At 41.1% G+C, this 25,942-nt stretch overlaps 1 protein-coding gene and 1 non-coding gene across 3 annotated transcripts; one reads left to right on the top strand and one right to left on the bottom strand.

Annotated features, from left to right (window-relative positions):
• Positions 1-28: 28 nt before the first annotated feature.
• Positions 29-13,383, bottom strand: LOC127295194 (uncharacterized). The gene is made up of 22 exons (XR_011754585.1): positions 12,376-13,383; positions 11,140-11,255; positions 9,991-10,199; positions 8,570-8,689; positions 8,342-8,470; positions 8,129-8,254; positions 7,586-7,641; positions 7,353-7,452; positions 7,122-7,239; positions 6,144-6,353; positions 5,730-6,042; positions 5,193-5,286; positions 4,763-4,871; positions 3,680-3,951; positions 3,463-3,590; positions 3,043-3,277; positions 2,464-2,652; positions 2,096-2,382; positions 1,829-2,009; positions 1,478-1,720; positions 679-761; positions 29-581 (listed from the first exon to the last, which is right to left on the bottom strand). It is a non-coding gene; the product is annotated as an uncharacterized protein (transcript).
• A 7,935-nt stretch (positions 13,384-21,318) lies between these two features.
• Positions 21,319-25,942, top strand: LOC127295175 (uncharacterized). 2 transcript variants are annotated; one of them, XM_051325084.2, is made up of 4 exons: positions 21,319-21,569; positions 22,419-22,508; positions 22,587-22,790; positions 25,512-25,942. In XM_051325084.2, exons 1-4 carry the CDS (start codon positions 21,392-21,394, stop codon positions 25,598-25,600), a joined length of 561 nt encoding a protein of 186 aa, XP_051181044.1. In that variant the 5' UTR covers positions 21,319-21,391; the 3' UTR covers positions 25,601-25,942. The 2 variants fall into 2 exon arrangements, with proteins under 2 accessions (XP_051181044.1, XP_051181038.1); XM_051325078.2 differs by lacking the exon at positions 25,512-25,942 and adding an exon at positions 24,566-24,986 and having other exon boundaries at positions 21,322-21,569.

Genomic DNA, 25,942 nt, shown 5'->3' with positions numbered 1-25,942 from the left:
CAAATTTGAACTACAGTCACAATAAGAATTATGAAACAGGGTAGCTTTTTGTGTTTATCAACACAGAGGTGGTTTCATACTTGATGCTTTGCCCTTACCCACCTCAATATCAAGGCAGGAGACTGAGAATAAATTAAGAGCTAAAAAATTCCCGCTACCTCTATCTACCGGTTATTAGCTCATGTAAATTTGTAAGCCTATATGATGTCTAAATCCTACAACGAATGGATCAGTTAAACCTTCTTTTATCTACAAGGGGGAAAATTTATGACTGCACAAGATTGATGAACGGTGGACTATAACCATGCATTCTAGTTGCTTGCTCTCTTTCGGGTCGACAAAGAACGGACTAAACTTTCTAGCCTTCCTTTTATCAACTCCCAAAAACTCAAGTTGCAGAAGAGCTCCCATGAGCATTCCAGCGATCCAAATTGCATCACTGCCAGAATATAGCTGGGTCCTTGCTGTATACCGCGCGATCCTGGATCTCTAGAATCGAGACGTGCCAATCGACGAGCCTTGCTTGGATGCATTTACACAACACAAGCCCAACTGGGAATAACCACCAGCTAGTTTCATCCCTGAAAACATTTCAAGTCGGAGTTTGTTAGGTAAAAGATATGGCAGACCCATGGCATTCAGTAACTCTTCTTTGCAGAGACAGCAAAAGATGTTTACCCGCCCAAACTCCAAGGCTGCATGCTTGGGTGTTTTTTCGTTGACGACTTATAATGCATAAATCCACATAGAAAGGCCACGACCTGAGCCAAGAGCAGACAGGTTACAAAGACTCAAGTACTGAACCTTGTATTAGAATAGCAGGTAGTATAAAAATATGATTATGAATTAATGATGGTATAGCTGAACTTGCTATTATTCAGCAGGCAGTAAAACATGATAATGACAGTATATAGTCGTGAGGTGATCATACGTTCTTGCTTATAAAGGATACAACGAACGCAGAGATAGACAATATAGCTACTGTTGTCATGAGCAAATATTCAAATGGCACGAAATCTGATCCCACATGCCATCCAGACAAACCACTACGAACACCATTGCCTAGTTATTCGATAAATAGGCTACAAGCAATGTTATATGCCAATGTTATATGCTTGTGGAAGTGTGTGAATATTGTGAGGAAATACGCAACTTGTGTTATGAGACCACAGGCTGCTATATATACGCGGAGTGTAACACCTAATACAACGGTAACACTACACATCTAATATATGTATATACTCCCTCCGGTCTGAAAAAATTGACGCCGAGGAAAGGTAACAGCAGCCTATAGGCACACTGACCGGAGGTAGTACATCTCCAACAGATATGTGCATGTACAAAAACTCTATGATGATATCGAACACGATAAAGCAATGTGAAATTCATGCAGAAAGCAGTGATAATGTTTATATATTCCACAAGATTTAGAACATTCAAAATAAATGGCGAAATACACATAAAGTAGAGCACTTACAACATTAACCAGTGATGTAATGTTCCACAACGCATACACCCGAGAAAGGCCTGCTGAGCGACGTGGGCCATGACTAAAGAGAGCATTTATCCCAGCAGGAAATGGTGCCAGTATCCCAAGAGGAAGAACAAACAAGACTAACAAAAGATCAACCATGGAGTAAGAATATAGCTGGAGAGACGTTAGTAATACTAAGCTAAAATCTGCAAGAAGCAATATTGAAATGACCAAACCAACAAGATCCTGCAGTTAAGAAAGCAAGAGAACCATGATGAGTGCAAGATACTGTAAACCCTCACACGCACACTATGGATTGAAAATGACGTTAGACCGCTGTGAAAAACAAGTCACCTGATGTCCAACTGGTTTAGTATTGTGCAAGAGAAGAGACAGAGGATAAAACAAATCACTCCTGTCTTTAAGCACCATTAAGTTGTCACTGTAGAGAACCCCGCCGGTTATTCCTTTACACATATAAGCATCATTGCTCCTCGAGTGGCCTAGTTGAGAGTCGGCATTTACATTGTGGTTTCTGTTCAACATACTAGGTTTCGTTAGAGATAAATTGTGATAAGAGAGGAGATTGGAGAATTCTTAGAGCTAGTACAAATAACTCACTGTGAAGGTTGATCAAATTTTACTCCAGAGCCACCTTGAAGTTCAGAAACCACTGCTTCTACCCCCAGAGAATGAATAACAAGACCATATTGACAGTACCCTAATGCAGTAACTTGAAACCATGCAAGGTCAACACGTACACGGTATGTGTTCAAGGCAGGATTTGCATGAGTGTCAAGCCATTTGAGCACAGGAAGAAATGTTGCTTTCAAATTTCCACGGCGAACCAAACGCAATTGGGCGTTCATTCCAGCAACTAGACGGTGCCATATTGATGATTGTACAGCCTATAATTGATATTTATCAGCTTAAATGAATAAGACATTAAGTACAGCGATTCAGCACAGCATGAAATGTTTCAGATCAACCTGGCTAATAAGACTTGTGACCACACTATCACTGTGAAGTGAAAATGGAGCCATATAGCTTCCATCACCGCCAAAAATTAAGGACAATGGAAACCTTTGATGAAGACTAGCAGGGAGATCGGGCCTCTTCTCATCACCACCAAGGAAAAAATCCAAATAACCTAGCATTAAATCTGGAGTAGCTGCCACCTATAAATTGGAAAGCAGAGACCATCCTCAGCCCAATATAACGCTGTCATTTATATAAACTTTGGTAATTGTAAGTGCAGCCTACGCACTTGTACTGCTATAGTTGCAGATAATGCAGTCAAACATTGCATCATTGCCACACTTGCAAATCAATGGCTTCAACTTTTAATATGTACCTAAAATCTATCTAGTTACCCTGGATGCATCTAGTTACTATGCTTGTACACACTTGAAAGATGGAATAAGAAGCTTACAGCATGCAGGCGACCCTTAGAAGGCATTGGTTTCCTCTAAGAAAGTAATATACCAAACAGCATAACTCCAAGCATACTCAAGTTCTTGACAAAAGTACAAGCTCATATTAAACATTTGGTATTGGAAAACACATACCTTCAGCCCTTCATAAAGTGCACGTGAACGGCAGGACCGTAAGCATGAATGATCATATTCAGATCGAACAAACTCACGTAGTCTTTGTAACTTTTTCCTTCTGCGCCACTGTTGCCAAGACCATGCCAAAGGGTAGGAAAGTATACACAGGATACTACAAATTGATCCTTCCCACCACTGATAAGCTGCCAGAGCATTGATCTCATCGACAAACTTATTAAATGCATCCTCATATCTGACAATCGAAGAACAGCGCATAAAAAGAGTCAATATTCAATTTTATGTTTCCACAAAACAACCAAAGGCTAGATATATTTGAGGCAAAGAAGCAAACAAATAACAGCTGGGAAAAAAATAACAATACTACCCAAAAAGATTGAAGGAAAATTTGCACAAATGTAATTTGAGCATGGGCATTACACAATCTCTGTAATCTGCTCCGGCGGAGTGTGCGGAAGATGCCAAGGTTCACTGAAGGTGTTTGGACCCATGAAAAACATCCTGTGCACATGGCAGTGAGATTCTTCGGCCCTGTTGGTTTCCAATACCTGTCACATTAGCAGAAATTTCAATCAACACCCAGAATGATACACCACAGCTTAATGTACTGAGCCAGGACAACAATGTATTCCACTACCTCATTCAGTGATTCAAGGAAAGGAAAAGAGTGATCAATTTGGGAGCCATGTTGAGTTGGTGCTGGTCCAGGAAACTCATCAGTGCCAACAAACTTCATTCGAGCAATACTCAAAACAAGAGCTAATAAAACTAGAAGGCCTGAGAGAAGCAGGCCAAACAACCAAGGTCCACCAAAAGTATATATCAGCTCTTCGAGAGCAGTAAAGCAGTGAGGCATTCGATATCTATCTGACACACATTTGTACGGGCATGGGGTTTCAGCAACACCTCCTGTCAAAAGGTTACCCAGGATTAGAATGTTGAAGTAAACTAACAAAATTATTACATGGTGAGCACAAAAATTCTGAAACTAGAAAATATATAGAGAGAAACTCGCTGGCGAGCCAAAAGAATACAGAGAAAAACTTGTAATCCAGTCTAGGTTGTATTTTAAAACATAACGCAATGAGCTAAAAGCAAAATCGCTCAGGGGCTGCCCCTGACCACGAGCCATCCATCATGGACTGGTGGCGACGCGCAAGATTGGACACTCCCAAGCCACTGCGCAAAGGCCTTGCCTCTGCCACCCTCCTCATCCCATGGATGGTTTGGAAACACCGAAACTCTTGCGTTTTTGAGGGTGCCCGGCCATCAATCACACTCCTACTTTCCATGATCAAGGAAGAGATTAGCTCATGGGCAAAGGCTGGTGCTAGGGGACTACGTGTAGTTCTGCCATCAACCTGGGATGTACACTGATGTAAAAACTGTTTCTTGTAACCCACCTCTTAGGAGGTTGTAAACCTATTCTATCTTTTCAATGAAATGAAGCGCAAAGGTCCTTTGCGTTTTCTCGAAAAAAGAAAAAAAAAATCGCTCAGGGGCTATCAGAATAAAGGTGGCTGCATCTAACCCCCATAGGCTCTTTAGCAAACAAGACCAGTAGACATAGGAATTCATGAACAACAGCAAATAGAATAAATCCCACAAGGTTATTTATATATAAAACACCACATGTAGGATGTTCAGGCTACTGAATTTGCTCGATCTGCACTTTTCAGATACATATTTCTCACAGAGAAATAAATACAGCAAGAACTACCTCGGATATTAATGTATACAGCCCGATGAGGGAGCTCATTTGTAGGGCATGGAGAACACAAGGACTTAGAAGACCCAGTAATGTTCTTGTATGTTCCTGAAGGACACTCCTGCATTTCGCCACAGAAATCATTGCAACAATGTTAAGTAGTAAAGCCAGTTACTGCTAATTGCGCAAACAAATACAAGGTATGACTCTAGCATACTTCTATGTTACAATGGTATGTTTATCTGATGTAAACACAGAAACAAGGTAAGCAACAAAATTCTCGGTGTAGCAATGCAGCGAATTGTTCTAACAGAAAAGGCATTATGTGCCTCACAAATTCATAGCAGGCCAAAAAATCTACAAAGGGCAATGAACCGTTCACAGCACAAGAAATTACGGCACAAAGGAGTGCACTTGACATGTTCCAGGTTCATATGCTTACCTTGCAAAATGTACCATAAAGACCTGCCGGACAATCTTTTCCTGTAACAGTGCCATTCTCACCAGGAAAACCTTGGCCTTCAACAACTCCTCCTCTGTCATAACAACACAGAGTCAGTGTACAGGTTTGAGAATGTTCTGTGCATCTAAGACATCTTCAGTTGTTCAACAGCTACAAAAAGATGGCAGTACAGACTAGAAAATCATAGAACCCTGACAAGCTAAAGGGAACACGAACAAAATAAGAAGAAAAAAGTGTAACACCAGTAGTAAGTTTAAAAATACACAAGGTACACAAAAAAATTGTTTTATAAGGCGATAAAAAATCCTTTAAACGACTCCAGAGTCAAATTAAGGAACTGTAAAACTATATACTACAGACTATATATATTATTCTGGAGCACCATCACAAACTGAACAAATAAGTAACAATACAGATGCAATGCCAGTGTAAAACAACCTGCTACTTACTGAACAGCTAGCAGATAGAACAAAAGGGCAAAGCCAAACAGAGAAAGCATCAGATTTCAGGACACACCTTGCAAGTATTGATCCCTTAACAGTTGCAAAAGGAACATAGTCATCTCCAGTGGGAATGTCAGACCAGTGGAAGTGAATGCGACCACCTCCACCTCCACCGCTACAATTGCTTCCAACCCCACCAACACTAGAAAGTACAGAGTTCTTCTCTAGGGATAAAGTCCTCACAAATAGAAGAATTGTGCCCCCAGAACCACCACCAGGTCCTCCATTTGAAGCATTAGTTGCCATGCCAGTGAAACTACCACCATTTGCCTCCACTGAACCAGATACGGAGAGAATAGGCAGAGATTGCTCCAAAGACCCCATCACTGAAATGTGGAAATGAAAAAGCACCAAGAGGTCAGTGCTGTTAAGAACAAAAATGACCAAATAAAGAATGGTAGTTGTTCATGCACCCCATAACTGTTACCTATTATACCACCACCAGCCGTTGAAGATGTCGTACTGACATTACCACTTCCACTGCCAAGTTCACAAGGTAAATCAGCACTACCATATGCAGCTCCACCTCCTGCATGACTGCCACTGTAAAAACCATCTCCCCCTTTACCACCATGCCCACCCCCGCCACTAAGGCCACTGCTTAACATTCCTCCTCGTCCAATTCCACCTCGGCAACCTGCCATCATAAAAAAATATGTAAAACAATACATAAGTTGGCAGAAGTGTGACAAAAAAAAGGACATCAAAAGAGCCTCTAACTACTATATTATGCATAAAAAATTAGACATATTGAAGCAATACATAATTCAAAACTTCATAGGTATGTTTGTTGTGAAAAGGGCTTTAAAAGCCATCTCACGCAGTTGCAGCAAGGTTTAGCAAAAAGGTTTTGCAGCTACAACTGCATGGAAAATATGCAATATAATGATCATAACAGCACCATGTCCTTAAGATTCCTAGAACACAAAAGAAAGAAATTAACAATCAAAAAAGAAACATAGTGATCATGTCCTTCAACAAATACAAGAAAATATAATGCAATAACATACAGGATGCACACTTCCACGGCAATTCAACGATATCATGTTACAAGATAAATGAATTGCCAATCAGATCTGCATCTGATATTTCCAACCAAGCAATTACAACTTAGAGCAAACACATGTGGTGTGACACAACATACAAATCACAAAAGATGTTAAGCTATCTGCAGAGTTAGACTTAAGGGTAAATATACTGTTGCAATGTTGTGCTATGTTGCTCTACATAAATCTAGTTAGTTATGGGATTCTTTACCAATTATAATATGTTTTTTTTCTGTTATGGATCCCAAAAAGATGGTTTCAGCTAACTGTTGCATCCAAAGGTAGAACAAATAGTTTTCAAAAGCCACCACAATGACAACGAACACTAAATGGCAAAACAAGAAACAGTGAATTGGTACCTAATCCCGTTGCACTAATGCTCCCACGTTGCTGCACGGTGACATTTCTCGCTCTATTGAAATTAATGACAGTTCCTTGCACAAGGCCAGAAACATCAATATCTTCAACACGGCATATCTGCATAAAATATTCCGCTACGGATTACATATATTACATTTAAAGTAATTTAGAAAACAAGAAATGTGTGAACCCACACTGCATGTGGAATGTTTAGAAATTTAAGAGTGCACCTGTAGAGTAAAGGATAATGAAGAATTCAGATTGCAATCCTCAGGAGGATGAAAAATTTCTGTAGGACAACTCTCATTTTCACAATTCAGCTTTGGGGCCCTAGAGTAGCCACAAAAGCGCATTAAACATTTGAACCTCTCCATGACTAAGGAAAATAGCATAACAGAAGTATTCAAGACGAAAACTAAAGACAGAAATATTTAACACAAAAACTAAAGGCGGTAGTATTTACGCATTATCACTGCTCGTATTTGTAAGTGGGCCGCGTAGAACAGCTCCAGGTCCAACCTAAAAATAGTAGTATCCATTAGCATATTCCGCTCTTTGAATGACAACAAAAGATCAGAAGCATCTAGATGCCAAACTGAAGCATGAAATTGAACGGGTTATGCCAACGTACACCATTCAAGGCAGAGAAAAGAAAAGGAGTACTTCAAATGGTGTACTCATAGTTTTAAAAAATCGGGAAAATATGTTCAGTTTGATTACAGAAAGTAACATAATCCATCACATGAAGTAAGTTCCAACAATCATATTCAGTATCCTGATTCTTCAGTTCCAAGAGAAATGAATAATACTATTGGATAGAACATGCAAACTGGTGATCAAGCTCCCAAACAACAAACTTTATAATGCACCAAATTATAATGACATGAAGGACAATAAACAATATTAGACCTCTAGATACAACTTAAGCCCATAAATTTGTGCCAAGCGCAATCAGATAGCGAAAACTTTAGACAAATAGACAGACAACTGAAAGAACTTGATGTACCACTATGTTGTAGAACAGTGATAAAATAAGACGTTGTGCCTCAATCATGTCTCCACTTCCAGATAGATTTAGAATGCCTTGACCATGAATTCCAAGATTAGCATTAGACTGTATCACTGATGATTCCTGACAAGCATGTGAACAAACTATCATACAGAAGGTAATGGCGGGTTAAAGGGGTGTACACCTTACGATGGTAGGCCAATAACATACCCTCAAAACTATCAAATTGCTACCTTCCACTAAAGAAGTTGCAACTCCTGAATCTCTGCCACCATCAATAACCATCCTAGAGTTCCACATAAGGAGCATCTTTACAGACATTCGCAGAGCACCAAAGACCTGAAAATATTAACAACAGTGCAGTGCAAATGCACCAAGTAAATGGTTAAAATGTCCAAAAATATGGTAGCCAGCAGAAAACCAACAGGAGATAAATACCTGTACTGTGGAATCACTCATAAGAAGTTCCTCAGCCAGCAGTTCAAATTCTGAATACGGATAATGTGTCAGGCCAAAAGTTAGAGTGGACCGAGATATAAGACTAATTTGTCCTTGAGCCTGAAAATAAGAAACGAAATAAAAAGGTTCTCAGAACATCTTGAATGGATAGAACAGAATAGACTTTAGAGAGAAAAAACATGACTCCACTAAAAGGACTCTTTGGTTCATAGGAAAAGTGATTTTCCTTTGGTGACATTGTTCATCCGTTTGGTAAGGAATGGAGCAAAGGATAAGCGCAGGATAATTTCTTTTGATTCTGTTTCAAAGGGAAAACACAGGAATTTTACAATCCATTTGGACCTCTTTTTAGACTTCGTACGCACAAATACGAGACTTAGGTCGCTAGTGGCATACTAATAACACAATAGTACTTGTTCATGCGGTTTGACTGATGTGACTGTGTTTATTAGGATTCCTTTGTTTTTCCTATTCATGTGAACCAAGCAAGTTCACAAAATTCATGCGTTATCAATCCTCTATTTTGCACATGCATTCCTATTTTATTCCTGCATTTTTCATATGCCTACGCTTTTGGGGTCCTGCATAACCTTTTCATATCAGTGCAAATAAGAGTTATATTCTATTACATTTTAGGCAGCGAGCTTAATAGCAGGGAGTTGCGACTACTTAAGAGAAATGAGCCACAAAGCCACGAAAAGGTATATAAGATAATTTATTGGTTGAAGAAAGCACAAGACAAGACACCACTCACCAGTATAATGGTGGTCCACTTATCTGACAGGAAACAGGACTCTCTGTTAAACAAAATAGTTTATGGTTGTTGTGCGAGTTCATACATACCAATATAAAGGCAAGAGTTAGGATGTCATAATTTTTTGTCTGAGCCTTCTGAAATCTTTAATTCATTTTCATTATTCTTCATCAATGGTTGTGGATAAAAAATAGTCCCCTCTGATCAATAATATACTTATTACCTCCTAATTATAGGCATCGCCTTTAAACTACTCCCTATTGTTAATTTGCATGCATGGAAATTGGTGATTTTCGTGCTTGAAATTTTAGATGCGCATGTGCGACGTTCTTACTTTCGAGTGAAGCGCATTGCCAGTGATTTTCAAACGGCTCAGAAATTTCTTGTTCTTGTAGGTCCATGTTTTCTAGTCTTCTTCCACTACCTAATATTCAAGATAAGAAACTATACTTATGTCATGTGAACTTTTTTCCATGTTTAATTTATGTTAGTCGAACGTGCTTTGCGTGTGCCTTGTCACCACTCTCAACAAAAGTCACAGAAACAAATATTGTGGTATTGGCAAGATCATTTCAATAAACTGTCAATGAAGATAATGTTTTAAGCTCTCGCTCAAAAAGAAAAGATAATGTTTTAAGCCTCAGACCTGAAGACGACTCCAGCGCAGGGGCAGAGAAACTTTTGCATGATTCTTGATAAAAACATTTGTCCAGAGTGGCTCGTCTGGCGGGTCTAAAAAAACTGTATCCGTTTGTGTGCTCATGTTATTATTGCTAACAGTAATACTCTTAGGTACTTCTTCATATAGTGTTCCAGCTGCACCTGCATTTTCCGAACATCCTGAACTCCTCCCACCTGTAAATGTAACAATATTCAAACACCAACATTAAAGTATTTGAATAAGCTTGTACAGACTGGGTCATTTCTACCTACTAACCATACAGTTAAATACAAATATGGATAGCTAGTCCTCTCAAAATGAATGATAACCTTGGAATATTAACAAAAGGTAGGAACGAATTGATAAAAGTGAATACGAACTCATCATTTGGGAAATTTAACCAGCTACTTTTGTTTCTATCAAATTTCAGCTACAGATTCCAACATAAAATACTTTGTCAAACTAAAAGATAGAAACTCTGGACCAGCACGATGAAGTTTGCTACCTACCTAGAACAGATCATGTTTGTTCACTTCACAATCTGCCTTTGTGAAAGAAATGAGAATCTCTCGAAGGGTTCGCTAAACAATATCAGTAACTGAAGCTACCACTCTTCCAAAACGCCAACATCACTCCCTAACAGGTTACCGGCAGAAATTTGTGGTTCTGATCAGTAAGATTCCAGATGTTTAAACCCTAAGTATGTGAACTATATTTGGTCAGAAAGCAATTATGTTCACTGAACTCAGGGTGACGGAAACCTGGGAAAACTTTGCAACCAAGTAATTTTTTCTTTCAGAGGCTAGTTTAAAGTAATATACTTAGTTGTTTGCATTATTGAATAATGTAAGAGGTTCCAAAATAGTTCAATATTACAATAAACTAAATCCTATGCAATGGTTTTCCAAACATGTAACAAAGTAGCATCTATTTTACAATCAACATCACTTTGCACCTCGGTTGACATTTAGTCTAAACAATATTTAAAGGCCAGAAAACTAAATTCAGCTCTACCACGAAAACACATATGCCATGAAGATGGCAGATTATAAAGAAAAACAACTCGATGTAACCCAGCAGGTACAACATCAATGAAATTATTGAAAAAAATACTGGAAGCCCATAGTGAATTACCATGAACAAAAAAATGAGTGTCATCATGCCTACTGAAAACATCAATAGAAACACGTCCTCCACCTCCCCCAGACAAACCATTGCCTCCACAGGCACTTATTTTGCCACCTCCTTGCCTGTTCCAACAAAGTATTAGAGACTGTCAACTGAAATCAATGAAAAAAATAGCGCGCTATTTCACGCTAATAGCGGCGCTATAGCGTATTTGCGAGTTGGACGCTACGCTATGCATTCTAGGCACGCTATGACGCTACACGCGCTAAAGACGCGCTATTTCACGCTATTTGGCGCTATTCGCTATTCCGCATAGCACGCTATTTTGCAGAGTAGTTTTTTAGTAGCTCATTCCATATTTTGACCCACTTGCGTATCCTAAATTCCTAATCCATGCAACCCTAGACTAAGAAACTCAGATCGACGCACTCCCCAACTCCTTGTCACCTGCTCTGCCCGGCTGGCGACGACATGACGGCGCAGCTCCGCCCCCTTCTCCTCTGTCAATCGGTGGTAAGCGGCCACGCCTAGCTTCACCTTCACGCCTTCACCCCGTGCCTCCTTTCCCCTCCTTCAGTCCTTCTAGTTCGGGACAATGTGAATATGAACTATGGTTTGTGATTTTGAGACTATGCCATATCAAGTTATGGACTATGTGAACTATCTCTGGTTGATGTTTGGCTGCAAAATATCATATCCGAGATTTTATAGCTGCAGAGTGCTATATCTATTATTATATATATGCTGAAATCCTGAATTTTCATATTTTTTTGTTAAGCGCTATTTTGAAAAATAGCACGCTATAGCGTCTATAGCGTTTTTCTGAAGCCCACGCTATTTATGTTAGCGCGCTATTTTTTTCATTGACTGAAATACCAGTGGCACATAACCAATATATGTGAGTAAGACTGAATTCTACATCACCATTAATTAATTAATACTGTTTAAGAATTAAGATTTGTGAAATGTAGATATAATGAGCCCTGTACTTATAGAAGAGGGTGATAGCAGGACCATATACTGCTATTCCATTATTAAATCTAAAATGCTCCAAATATCACCCCCTCTTCACATTCTATGCGGATAGAAAAAACTGTCGATAAAGTAGAGATGATGAAATCGCGTTGCATATGCACTTCATTATTGAATATTTACCAGTGACTTATGTTGCCAACCTTAAGATAGATTGCAAAACTACTCACATGGTTGCACAGCGTTAAGATAGATTGCAGAAATACTCACATGATTGCAGCCTTAAGATAGATGCTTCCCCCAGAGCCGCCCCCTCCATCGGTGCCACCATCTCCGCCATCGGCAAGAACTGTTCCATTCATGACGATCTCCTCCTCTGCAAACAACCACACTACTCCGCCACCGCCACCACCGTAGTCCTCCTCGACGCTAGTCGACCCCCCTTTGCTCCCATAGCTATGCGGGGTCTTAAGCTCAGCCCAGGCGTATATATCGCCGCCCCAAGAGTCCTCTTGAGCTTGCCCCTCCTTGACATAGCAGCTGGCACCACGACCGCCGTGCCCACCACCATCCCCATACGTCCCGGTGGGTTCGCCGCTGGTCTTATCCGGCGGGGTGCCGGCAAGCGCAGTGGTGTCGATGACGGCGTCGTCGCCGAGAGTGATGTTGGTGGCCGCGAGAGACACCCACCCGGCCACGATGCGGGCTCCACGGCCGAAACGGATGTCGCGTGACAGATTGGCGGAGACGACGCACCCTGGCATCTGGCATGTGACGGCGACGCCGTCGAGGAGCTGGAGGCTGCCATTCCCGCTGATGAAGATGCCGCCGCCTCCCAGGCGCACGGAAGCGGGGACCACGCAGCGGGTGTCGAGGTCGCCCACGCCGCCCAGGTCGCCGGCGCAGGTCGCCGCCGGCGCGGCCGGCGGCGGCGGCAGCGCTGGGGGCGGCGGCGGCGTGTAGTCGTGGAACATGAGGACCGAGTAGGCGTCCGCGTCCGGGTCCCCCCGATCGTGAACCCCGGGGGGGCTAGGGTTCCCCGATGCGGCGGCGATGAGGGCGAGGAGGAGGAGATGGTGGATGCGGCAGGCGGAGGGGGAGGGAAATGTGGTTGGCCATGGGGTGGGAAGCATGAGAGTACGGGAGTCCTAAATGGGGAAAGGGCAAGGCTGGTGTTAAAGGCAGCGCGGCGGCGGCGGCGGCGATCGCCGGAGACGGCGAGGTGGGGTTTGTTTGGTGATAGTTTGTTTGCTTTCCACTCTTCCGTTACCGAATGGGTATGGGTGCGCTGCGGTGGGAGAGTGAGATTTGGGTTAAGTAGGTGGGGCCATGGGGCAGAGACACAGCCAAAAGGGATCAGGCGTTTTTACTGCTCCTAGTAATAGTAACTTGTCGCAGATTTGCGAATCTAGATAAATCTGACGTCTAATTAGAAACTGAGAGCATATTGGTTCACAAACCAAAATTAGAAACACGGTGATTCCGATAGAATGCCCACACGAATTGTATTGGATTTAAATTGTTAAATTTTGTCTGGTCCTACCAAAGAAAATGAAGCTTTCTTTCAAGAGGATTGAGTGGACTAAAGTATTATTTTGAGATTAGTGAAAATAAATCCTTCCAAAAAAAAGCATATGGTATTCAACTTACAAATCAAAACACCCAAACATAGAAATCATATTGGTCTCAAGTACCCCTAAAGTCAGATAGATATCTACTAAATCAATTGGACCCTTGACCTTTTTTTTTGTTATAGCAAATAGGAAATGTTCAACCAGCGCAATGTTTAAAAACATTCAACCATCAAACATCAATGGTTTTGAATCTCAATCGGGCATCCTCAACTAAATGGCGCTAACATTTTGGTTTCAATCTCGACATTACCGTGACACTGAGGCGATATTCTAGAACGTCCTCCAAACAACCAAAGCCACAGTCACATGGCACATGTTCTCTTTCTTCACATTGCCCCATTACCTCATGTGTCTCTCCTTTGGCCCTCTCCGGCAACCTGCAACTCCATATCACATCCACGTCATTTTCATCACCCACCGCTATTTATCTCTCCACTCCTAAAAAAGATTAAAAGGGGGTATTAATAATCATGTGAGGTCGGGGAGGTGAAAGTGTGCCAGCTAGTGTGGTCCTAAAACAAGCTTGTGTCGCATGAGCACGGAGAATTCCCACGTGACATTGCTCAACAGTCGTGGCAGGATGGATCAACGGAGGACCACTTGATTTGTGGCATCACCATGGTTGTACAATCAGCGGCGGTGCTAGACTCAACAATGTGCCAAGTGACATCATGGGTTTTGAAATCCCACTTTGATTTCTTAACATTTATGTACTAATCCCTACAAGTATAAGATAACATAGTGCAATGACATCATATATGTTCTAGAACCTAGCTAGTGCCGCCACATTAGGCATGCCATCCATGAGAACAAACGGAAAGCTACTTGTGTTGAACATTTTGTGCTTTTGTTTCTTCGTAAAAATGTTGTATGTAGTGTTTATTGCCAAAAATATAAATAGCATATATACATCTAAATACTAAAAGGTTGTATCTTTTGTTCGTAAACTACCGGATTTCTGAATGTGTCCACTCATGAACAAGGATGTTGACAATTGAGTGAGCTTGTGGAGGTGAAAGTGCATCAACTCATGTGTGGTCCCAAACAACTTCATGTCCCATGGGGTAGAGAATTCCCACAAGGTATTGTTTAGCAATCGTGGGAAAATGATGAACCACTTCGCTAACATGTGTCACCTGGCTCCACATAATGGAATATCGAACATGTTGTATTGGTACTTATTTGTTATAATGGTATGTCTGCCCTTTGTTGCCAAAAATACAAATAAAAACATCAATGGTGCATATAAGAGATTTATTGCATGGTATAATCCTAACTCCTATAGGTTGTAGGTAAAGTAGTGGGGCTACCTTAGGGCCAAAACAGGTCTTAAACACAGCTTGTGTTTTTACATAGTATGGCAAATGGCCATGTTCTTGCAATTTATATGGACATAATTGTATCAATTTATTGCATGTGTATTATTTATAAGATTTTCAAAACTTAAAATATGTTTATTATTCAAAAAATTGAAGCAGGGTCTTATATATCCAAATATTGATTGTAACTTTACCTTGGAGAGCCTCTCCTTTCTATGTTTGAAGTAAGTTGGATGACCCCTATAAATGTGCCATCCTAGCTAGAAATACTCCCTCTTGGAGTCACAAATATTTACTAGGCCAGAGTATCTACTAGCAACGAAGAGCATGCAAGATCACAAATAACATATGACAAGTATATAATCGATCTCAACATAGTATTCAATATTCATCGGATCCCAACAAACACAACATGTAGCATTACATAAAGATGATCTTGATCATGATAGGCAACTCACAAGATCTAAACATGATGCACAAATTGGAGAAAACAACCATCTAGCTACTGCTATGGACCCGTAGTCCAGGGATGAACTACTCACACATCACTTTGGAGGCGGGCATGGCGATATAGAGGCATCCGGTGATGATCTCCCTCTCCGGCAGGGTGAGGGGAAGAGCATCAGAACCCTCCCGAGCTAGGGTCAGCGATGGCGGTCGCGACAGAACTTTTGGTGGATGGAGTCTCGGGTGTTTAGATTTTTCCCAAGATCGTGAATAAATAGGCGGAAGGGCGAGGTCGGTGGACGCCTGGGGGGGCCACACCACCCCTTGGCGCGGCCAGGGCTTGGGCCGCGCCAAGGCATGGTATGGCCGCCCTGTGGCGCATCTTCGTCTCTCCTCTGAACTTCGTCTTCGTTACGGTAAAATATGAACTTCGACTTTTGTTTCGTCCAATTCCGAGAATATTTCCTGTACAAATTTTCTGAAAAAGAAAACAACAGAAAACATGGAACTGACACTGTGGCTGAAAGTGCATGGAGCCCCCATGTGTGGTTTTGGTAATTAATGACAATCCCTATGGACTAATGTTTGCATTGAGTTATATTTGTAGGAGTTATCCATAGGCAATTCTTGAACCATATGTTGGCTTCAAGGTTGCAATAAGAAGAAATTGATGAAGGATATCAAGTGTCAAGTATGTCTTGAAGATGAAGATGAAGTGAGCCCTCAAGTTACTTCAAGACATCAACATGATGAAGAATGAAGAAATGAAGTGCAAGTTCAAGATGAGCCAACTCGAAGAGTTCATAAGCTTGAAGCTTGCCATGGAGAAATGAAGTGCAAGTTCAAGATGAGCCATCTCGAAGAGATCCTTTGCTTGAGTCTTGCCATCCATATGGTGATCATGGATATGTGAAGATGCGCCGAAGAATAAGCTCTCTCATGGTGGATTATGGGGGAGCAATCCACATGGTGGTCATGGTTATGTGAAGATGCGCCGAAGAAAAAGCTCTCCCATGGTGGATTATGGGGGAGCAATCCACAAGACTTCGTCAAGCAAGCACAAGCAAGAAAGGCGTTCCATCTTGTTGAGGTCAAGATCGTCGTCATCGAGCTCAAGTGGTATGCGCAAGGTTAAGGTTTTCTCTTGATAGGGTTTCTTTCTCACCGGTCTCATGGTGTAGTTGCAGACCGGTTTATAGTTTAGTTGTTGTACTATCAAGAGGGCTCTCGAGTGAGTAACTCGATCGTATCGTTCGGAGAGAGCTCAAACCTTTGCATCCTTGCATCATCTTTCTTGGTTGTTATTTGGCTCTTATCCATGTGATGTTTTAGATCTTGTGCTTACTTCCATAGCAAGCTCTAGTTCACAAAAACGGATTCCGCATGAATCACTTGTTGCGTTTTCGATATTGGAGTTTTTCTCGGTTTCTCGTATTGAGAGGTTTCACTCTAAAATACATAGAAAAACCTACCCCACTTGTTCTTAAGCTTTTCACTCTTTGTGGGGTAGCTCTTGTCATCCCCTTTACAACAAAATTGGTTTCACCTAAATCCGAGTTTCCTAACTCAACTTGTTGCATTTTCGAGGTTGGAGGTTTTACCGGTATGTCTTTTTTAGATAGGTCAAACCTTTCGTCTTTTATTTCTATCCTACCTTACTGGACTATGATGGTTCCCTGCATGATCTTGTAGAGCTTGTTACTAGCTTCGAAACGAGCCCAAGATCATCAAAATCGGAGTCCGGATGCAAAAGTTATTGAGGTTTTCGTATCGGGTGTTTGGAAAAAAACGGGGGGCCGGAACTGCCGCCGGGAGAACCCCGGCACTGCCGGTGTCACAAGGCCGGCACTGCCCGCCACCCCGGCACTGCCGGTGAAACTAGGCCTATTTAAGGCCTTCTTCCTCCTCTTTCTCCCCACTTCTTCTTCCTCCTTTTGCTCTCCACCATTGTTGAGCTTGAGAGCTTGTCACATCCCTCTACTCCTCCAATGATTCTTGAATCCATTTGAGGGAAAAGGAAGAGGAGATCTAGATCTACATTTCTACCAATCAAATCCATCTCTTTGTGAGTGAAACTCTCTAGATCTTGATCTTGGTGTTCTTTGTGAATTCCTTTGTTCTTCCTCTCTTATTCCCCCAATAGCTTTTGTAGCTTTGTTGGAATTTGAGAGAGAAGGACTTGAGCATCTTTGTGGTGTTCTTGCCATTGCATTTGGTGCATCGGTTTGAGTTCTCCACGGTGATTCGTGGAGGTGAAAGCAAGAAAGTTGTTACTCTTGGGTTCTTGGAACCCTAGACGGATTCTAGGCCTTTGTGGCGATTTGTTGGGAGCCTCCAATTGAGTTGTGGATGTGTGCCCCAATCTTTGTGTAAGGCCCGGTTTCCGCCTCGAAGGAAATCCCTTAGTGGAACCGTGACCTAGGCCTTTGTGGCGAGGGTCACCGGAGATTTAGGTGAGGCGCCTTCGTGGCGTTCGGTGTGTGGTGTGAGTACCGCATCTTGGGGTGAGGCCTTTGTGGCGTTGGTGTGCATCGAGCAACCACAGCTCAAGGTGAGCCTCTTGTGGCGTTCGGGAGCACTAAGCAACCTCACCTCTCCACCGGAGATTAGCACTCGCAAGAGTGTGAACTCCGGGATAAATCATCGTCTCCCGTGTGCCTCGGTTATCTCTATACCCGAGCTCTTTACTTATGCACTTTACCTTGTGATAGCCATCGTGCTTGAAGTTATATATATCTTGCTATCACATACTTGCTTGTATTGCTTAACATAAGTTGTTGGTGCACATAGGTGAACTCTTGCTTAGAATAAGTTGTTGGTGCACATAGGTGAACCATAGTATATAGGCTTTGGGCTTGACAAAGTAAACGCTAGTTTTATTCCGCATTTGTTAAGCCCATCTCGTAAAAAATTTAAATCGCCTATTCACCCCCCCCCCCCCCCCTCCTCTAGGCGACATCCGTGTCCTTTCAGTGGTATCTTGTCAATAGGTTAGTGCCAAAAAATATATAAAAGTGCAACGAACTGTAAAAAAAACATATATAAATTGGTGTAAAATAAGCATGGAGCATCAAAAATTATAGATATGTTTGCAACGTATCATGCACCTATGATGTACAAATGTAAATTAATTGAACCATAATATAGTAACACCTTAGGTTCAATTCTTGTCTAATAATTTCATGCCCAAATTTGTATGCATAAGTTCTTTAAAATTATTGATAGAGTAGTTCATATAGAAAGATTTAGGATATTAATTTAATCATACGAAACAAATCAACATAAGCAAAAATATATTCCCGTCAAAGTACCGAATTTGTTTGTCATGAGACTTTAACTAGAGAATCACTAATAGTTTACATGGCTAGTCAGGGTGGTTGCATTCTTCCTAATTCACCATTCATGTCATGTTTGTCTCATCAAGGTAGATTATTCTTTCAATGGGAAGTGATGTTTTTGGAGTAATGAGTGAACGCCCTCATCCATTAGTTTAGACCCTTGCTTCAACCGTAGTACATTAGTTCATAAACAGTATCAGAGCAAAGATATCTCGAGATTCAAGACACAGTTGACTAAAATTATATAAAAATTAGTAGACTCATATCATTTCACATTTAGGTCTCACCATGAGCCGCATGTGAGTGTTCAAGTAATATAATGCATTTCCCATATTTTCCCATTAGTATTAGCTTTTGAGAGAACTAGCGGCCAAAATATGAAATTCAATACTGTATCAAAACATAGGGGTCCGAAGTTTAAACCCTTGCTTCAACTGTAGTACATTAGTTCATAAACAGTATCAGAGCAAAGATATCTCGAGCTTCAAGACACAGTTGACTAAAATTATATAAAAATTAGTAGACTCATATCATTTCACATCTAGGTCTCACCATGAGCCGCATGTGAGTGTTCAAGTAATATAATGCATTTCCCATATTTTCCCATTAGTATGAGCTTTTGAGAGAACTAGCGGCCAAAATATGAAATTCAATACTGTATCAAAACATAGGGGTCCGAAGTTTAAATATGGCCAAAGCTATTAACAAATGTAATTGTGGCATACATTGCACATCCAATATCTAGGGCTTAGACGGTGAGTGTTGAAATATATTGTCCAACTTCTCCATATGTTAGGATTTTTTGGGTCAAACCGGTTGGTGCATGATTCAATAGTAAGCTGCTTATGTGTGTAAAAGACTACGTAGATTCTTCTTTTACGCCTTCTAGTCAAAAATTAGCTAATAAATTGACATGGTCAATACTTTCTTTTATACCTTCTGGTAGAAAATATTGTGAATATTTTGTTACTTGCTTGCTCATTGGCAAGAAGGCACGATCAACGTGTTGTTTCAGAAAATCACATACAAAGGAGCCATATCTTTTTAGTTTGTTTATGTCTCAGTCGACAGAGATGTTTTTAAGTCTCAGTCACCTAAGAAAAGTGCAACCGCAATTTAAAGAAAAGTTTCAGTTAAACTTGCAATTTTCTGTGAAAATCGGTTGCATTTTTAAAACTATGGTTGCAATATTTTGGGTGACTGAGATTTTAGAGAGAAAAAAATAGTCGACCGAGACATAGCAAATCCGTATCTTCCTTTATGTTTTAGATGAAAATACGAGAGGGCAATACACTAAATAAATAAGAGCATTACTGTAAAAAAACACCAGCAGGGTCATTACAACCACGCTCGAGTAAAGTGGAATATACAGAACCATACAATACAACACGCCACCACACACTGATCTCTCTCCTGGAAGATCAATATTACAAGCAATAGCATTGTTAGGAAGGTTAATCATAGTGACAAGAACGCAGGCTGCAAATTTTCCCAAATCCTATTCCATGAGACCATTCCGTGCTGCACGCAGAGGGCAACCATCGTCCACGTGTGAGCTAATGAAGAGCCAGAAAAAGAACAACTGACAATCAGCCTCCCAAATGTTTGATTGGGGATGAAGTGTTTGATTTGATAGTTTGATAGAGACCAGCAGCAGGGAGGGAGAAGATCAGTCCAGCCTCGACGACGAGGAACATCGCAGAATGCAGGGACGTGGTGCATTATTGCTTCGTTTTTTTGTGTACACATGGCGGAACGTGCTCCCGTTGCCGGATATCCAGACATTCCGTCGTAGTCCGGCCAGATGGCAAATTGGCGACAGAATGACGGTAGAGGTTTGGGCGCGTTTGATATCCTAGAGCTCCCTGGTGATGGCTCAGTTATAATGTCCCTGCTAATATTCTCTCTCCCTCTCACAAAGTAATGTGACCGAGTGACATGGCGCCCTCCTTAGATCATTGCGGAGCACAACAAAAAGATATCCAATCGTGTACCACTATATTTTTTTAATAAAAATAAAGTATGAAGCTACATAAATCATCTCCCAAAGACTACATCGGAAGCCAACACTTTATATTATTAAGCTAATTAGCTTGTGATTTATATGGTCACTTGATGGTAACTTAATCGGGAATCTATGGCCATACCGTTGACTAGAAAATTACTTTCAAATTAATCCCGTAGTTTATTTATCGAAGTGTTAAGGAGAAGAAAAATGAAAATGTGTTAGTCTTTGCCTCTTCATAAAAAGCGAAGAGAAATGTAGAAGGAGACACCAAAAAAAAGTTTTACAAAACTCAATAGTTATTTTCTCTGTATCTACCAGCGTCATAAATTTCGACCGCATGTTTTTGGTATGAATTTTTGTTTTTTTGGACAAACGCGAATCTGAGGCGTGAAATTAATCCCATGGGCACTAAAAAGAGAAACCAGAAAAAAATATGGGAAAGGGACAGTGAGAGGTGAGAAGGCCGGAGCCACACAAAATAATACAGGCCCAGAAAGCCCACGCAAGGAACCGAAGCGTAGGAGCTCTTGGAAGGCCGCAATGGCGATGAGGTGCCTCTCTTCTCTCCCTCTCCTCTCCCCGTCCTGCTCCAGGAAAGCCTGCGCTGTGGTCAAGACGCATCCTGTCAACTCTGCCGCCGCGCACCGCCGGATCCGGACCCATATGTCGGTGGCCACAGGCGGCGAGCAGGCCCTGACGGCCCAGGAGCAGTTCCAGGGTGAGTTCTTGGTTCTCGTAGAGGTAGCAAATCTGCGTAAAAGAGATGTACCTTTCGCTATATGAACTGTATTTAGCTGGTTGATGGAGCGCAACTAATGTTTTTCGATGGTTAGTTGCTGGATTACCAAATATGTGGAGTGGAAATATGTGGCTGGGTACTTGAGTGGTTGGTAATTGTTGTCACATTTTGGGGGTGGGGGACGATGTTTTGCTCCCTCAGTTTGGGATATGGATGCCCAATAAATTTATTCGTGTGAAGTTAGATCAGTACGACTAGGATTGGATCTGCAAACTGCAACTTTGTACTAGCTTGCAGATCCAATTCTGGAAGCTATTTGTGTTTGTCTTTTTGAGATGAGGGTCAGTTTAGAGGATTACACAACTTCGCTAGCAACGTAAGCGTTGACAAATTGTTCTTTGAAAGTCGCAATTCCATGCCAATATTTTAGGTATTAAAACCTCAAACAACAACATGCTTGTAGTAGGTGGTACTGAATTAGCAAAATTGTAACTGCAACTGTTTCCACTATATTCTTGCTTAACAGAAAACAGTAGCCAGGGTTGCTGACAAAGTCCACCTCGGTCAATGTACATGGTGTACATTTTCTCTAAAATTATAAGTGCTCGGTGTTCACTAGATTTTACTTGCATGTTATAGGATACTTCCAATATCAAAACACAAGTGCTAGGTAGGCCTTGGCCTCTCTGTACAAGGAGACCATTAAAAGTTTAATTTGCTTAACGTCCTGGAGCATTCTGCACTCCTATCGGTCTTAACCAAATTTTGGGTCAAAGTTCCATGATTTTCCTCCGTCTGAATGAAAATCATTTCCGATGTTTAATGCAGAACCTGAATATGGAGTTGTTAGTATTCACCATGTTGGAATACTATGTGAAAATCTTGAAAGGTCAATAGCCTTCTATCAGGACATCCTTGGTGAGTTACTTTAACTTGTACATATTACACGTTTGTATCCACTGCTTGTAAAATAAAACAATATTGTTGGTCATTCAGGTCTTAAGGTGAATCTTGCTAGGCCAAATGACAAGCTACCGTACAGAGGTGCTTGGCTCTGGGTTGGCTCTGAGATGATCCACTTGATGGAGTTGCCAAATCCGGATCCACTGACAGGACGCCCAGAGCATGGTGGACGTGATCGTCATACCTGTATAGCAATCAAAGATGTGTTGAAATTGAAAGAAATTTTTGACAAAGCTGGTATTTCCTTATTCTTACTCTATTTTCCCCTGCTGTGAATAAACACACTGGCTACAGTGGGCAAATACCTTTTTTTCTCTAGCCTTACATTACTTCCATAAGTAGCACAAAGGTGCCAATGGCTACAAGTCAGAAACTGAACACATAAGCTCCAAATGGTCCTGGACACACTCATGTATCAACACTATAAGTTAAATTTGTCAATTTAACATGTACTGCCGTAACCTGTGGATCAATAGTACAGTACTCGAAATTGAACTTGTAGAACTGTGCCATGTCGTTTACCATGGTAGTATGGTTATAGAGATATACATAACTATATCAGCATGTACTGTTAGAGTGGAGTTATTAAGACTGCAGTATTGTTCTTGCAAAAATTGCAACTTTAGCTTTAGTCTGGGTATTTGTGTGGGAGACATGGTTAACTAAGAAGGAAGCCTCCTTGGGTAAAACTGTATGTCTTACTCTTGAAAGGCTAGCTTGTGCTTGGTTTACAGTAACCATCCTATAGCAAATTGTTGCAAGGTGTAAGCAGGTCTTGATGTTGTAGTTGACTCAACACTTCAACACTGATTGACTGATGTTGACAGATAATCTTGTAGAAGTCTGGTCAGTGGATTCATAATAATCTCAAACGTATTACGCCCACATGACTTTGGCATCCACATTCCCGTCCTTTTGACATAAGAGGAGAAGACCCATGTCCACCATTTCATTATTTATGTTACAACTTATTTTCTCTTAGTTGACATTACTGCTTCACCTGCTCTCTTTATAACGTTTATTTAATCTAAACTGAAATTTTTGTTTGTCAATACGCTGGGTTCTCACTGTGCAGTGTCAATTAGCTTCGCGGAATTTCCCTATCCTCCATTGTTCCTGACAACACATGACCCTTTTTACTACCTTTTTTTCTCTACTTGGCGACCTCCGTGATTGGTAGTTGAACATCTAGCCTTACATTACTTCCATAAGTAGCACAAAGAGTCAGCAACTGAACACATAAGCTCCAAAAGGACCTGGACACACTCACGTATCAACACTATAAGTTAAAATTTTCAATTTAAATATGAATTGCCGTAACCCGTGGATCAATAGTACAGTACTCAAAATTGAACTTGTAGAACTGTGCCATGGCGTTTACCATGATAGTATGGTTATAGAGATATACATAACTATATCAGCATGCACTGTTAGAGTGGAGTTATTAAGACTGCAGTATGGTTTTTCCAAAAAAAAAAAAAAACTGTAGCTTTAGTCTGGGTATTTGTGTGGGAGACATGGTCAACAAACAAGGAAGCCTTCCAGGGTAAAACTGTATGTCTTTACTCTTGAAAGGCTTGTGCTTGGTTTAAAGCAACCATCCTATAGCAAATTGTTGCAAGGTGTAAGGACGTCTTGATGTTATCGTTGACTCAACACTTCAACACTGATTGACTGATGTTGACAGATAATCTTGTAGAAGTCTGGTCAGTGGATTTATAATAATCTCAAACATGACTTTGGCAGCCACATTCCCATCCTTTTGACCTAAGAGGAGAAGACCCATGTCCACCGTTTCATGATTTATGTTACAACTTTTTTCTCTTAGTTGACATCACCGCTTCACCTGCTCTCTTTATAGTGTTTATTTAATCTAAACTGAACTTTGTGTTTGTCAATAGTCAATACGCTGGGTTCTCACTGTGCAGAGTGTTAATTAGCTTCGCGAAATTTCTCTATCTTCCATTGTCCCTGACAGCACATGACCTTTTTTACTCCCTAACTGGTTGCAGGAATCAGCTACACGCTCAGCAAATCCGGGCGACCAGCGATCTTTGCACGAGACCCAGATGGAAATGCGTTGGAATTCACTCAAGTGTAGCAACCGAGAGGTTGATTTCCAACTGGAACACCTCGTAGCATTATGCTTGTATGATCCAACGACCTTGTTGCAGGTCTTGCTGTTTAGTAAATAAGGTCTGTCTGGGGCAATTCAGCTTGTGCCTTGTACATATCAGTCAAGTAAACGAGATGTATACCACATGATGATAGATTGATAGCAAGTGATGCACTACTCAGGTCGTGGTATTCGAGCACTGAAAATGCTGTCAGTATGGTGCGATATTACTCAAGGCAATTTATATGTCAACACATGAATCTTGTAAATTCCTTTCACATGATGATAATACTACTTACAGTAAATTTGCCTGGATACTTGCCTGGGTATTTGTGTGGGAGACATGGTCAACAAACAAGGAAGCCTTCCAGGGTAAAACTGTATCTCTTACTCTTGAAAGGCTTGTACTTGTTTTAAAGTAACCATCCTATAGCAAATTGTTACACGGTGTAAGGAGGTCTTGATGTTATAGTTGACTCAACACTGATTGACTGATGTTGACAGATTATCATTTAGAAGTCTGGTCAGTGGATTTATAACAATCTCAAACGTATTACGCCCACATGACTTTGGCAGCCACATTCCCATCCTTTTGACATAAGAGGAGAAGACCCATGTCCACCGTTTCATGATTTATGTTACAATTTTTTTCTCTTAGTTGACATTACCGCTTCACCTGCTCTCTTTATAGTGTTTATTTAATCTAAACTGAACTTTGTGTTTGTCAATAGTCAATACACTGGGTTCTCACTGTGCAGAGTGTTAATTAGCTTCCCGAAATTTCTCTATCTTCCATTGTCCCTGACAACACATGACCTTTTTTACTCCCTAACTGGTTGCAGGAATCAGCTACACGCTCAGCAAATCCGGGCGACCAGCGATCTTTGCACGAGACCCGGATGGAAATGCGTTGGAATTCACTCAAGTGTAGCAACCGAGAGGTTGATTTCCAACTGGAACACCTCATAGCATTATGCTTGTATGATCCAACGACCTTGTTGTTGCAGGTCTTGCTGTTCAGTAAATAAGGTCTGTGTGGGGCAATTCAGGTTGTGCCTTGTACATATCAGTCAAGCAAACGAGATGTATACCACATGCTGATAGATTGATAGCAAGTGATGTACTCAGGTGTCAGGTCATGGTATTCGAGCACTGGAAATGCTGTCAGTATGGTACGATATTACTCAAGGCAATTTATATGTAAACACACGATGAATCTTGTAAATTCCTTCCACATGATGATAATAATACTTGCAGTAAATTTGCCTGGCTA

Source organism: Lolium perenne, chromosome 1 (assembly GCF_019359855.2).
Source record: "Lolium perenne isolate Kyuss_39 chromosome 1, Kyuss_2.0, whole genome shotgun sequence".
Classification (NCBI taxonomy): Eukaryota; Viridiplantae; Streptophyta; class Magnoliopsida; order Poales; family Poaceae; genus Lolium; species Lolium perenne.
This window is presented reverse-complemented; position numbering and strand designations above follow the sequence as displayed.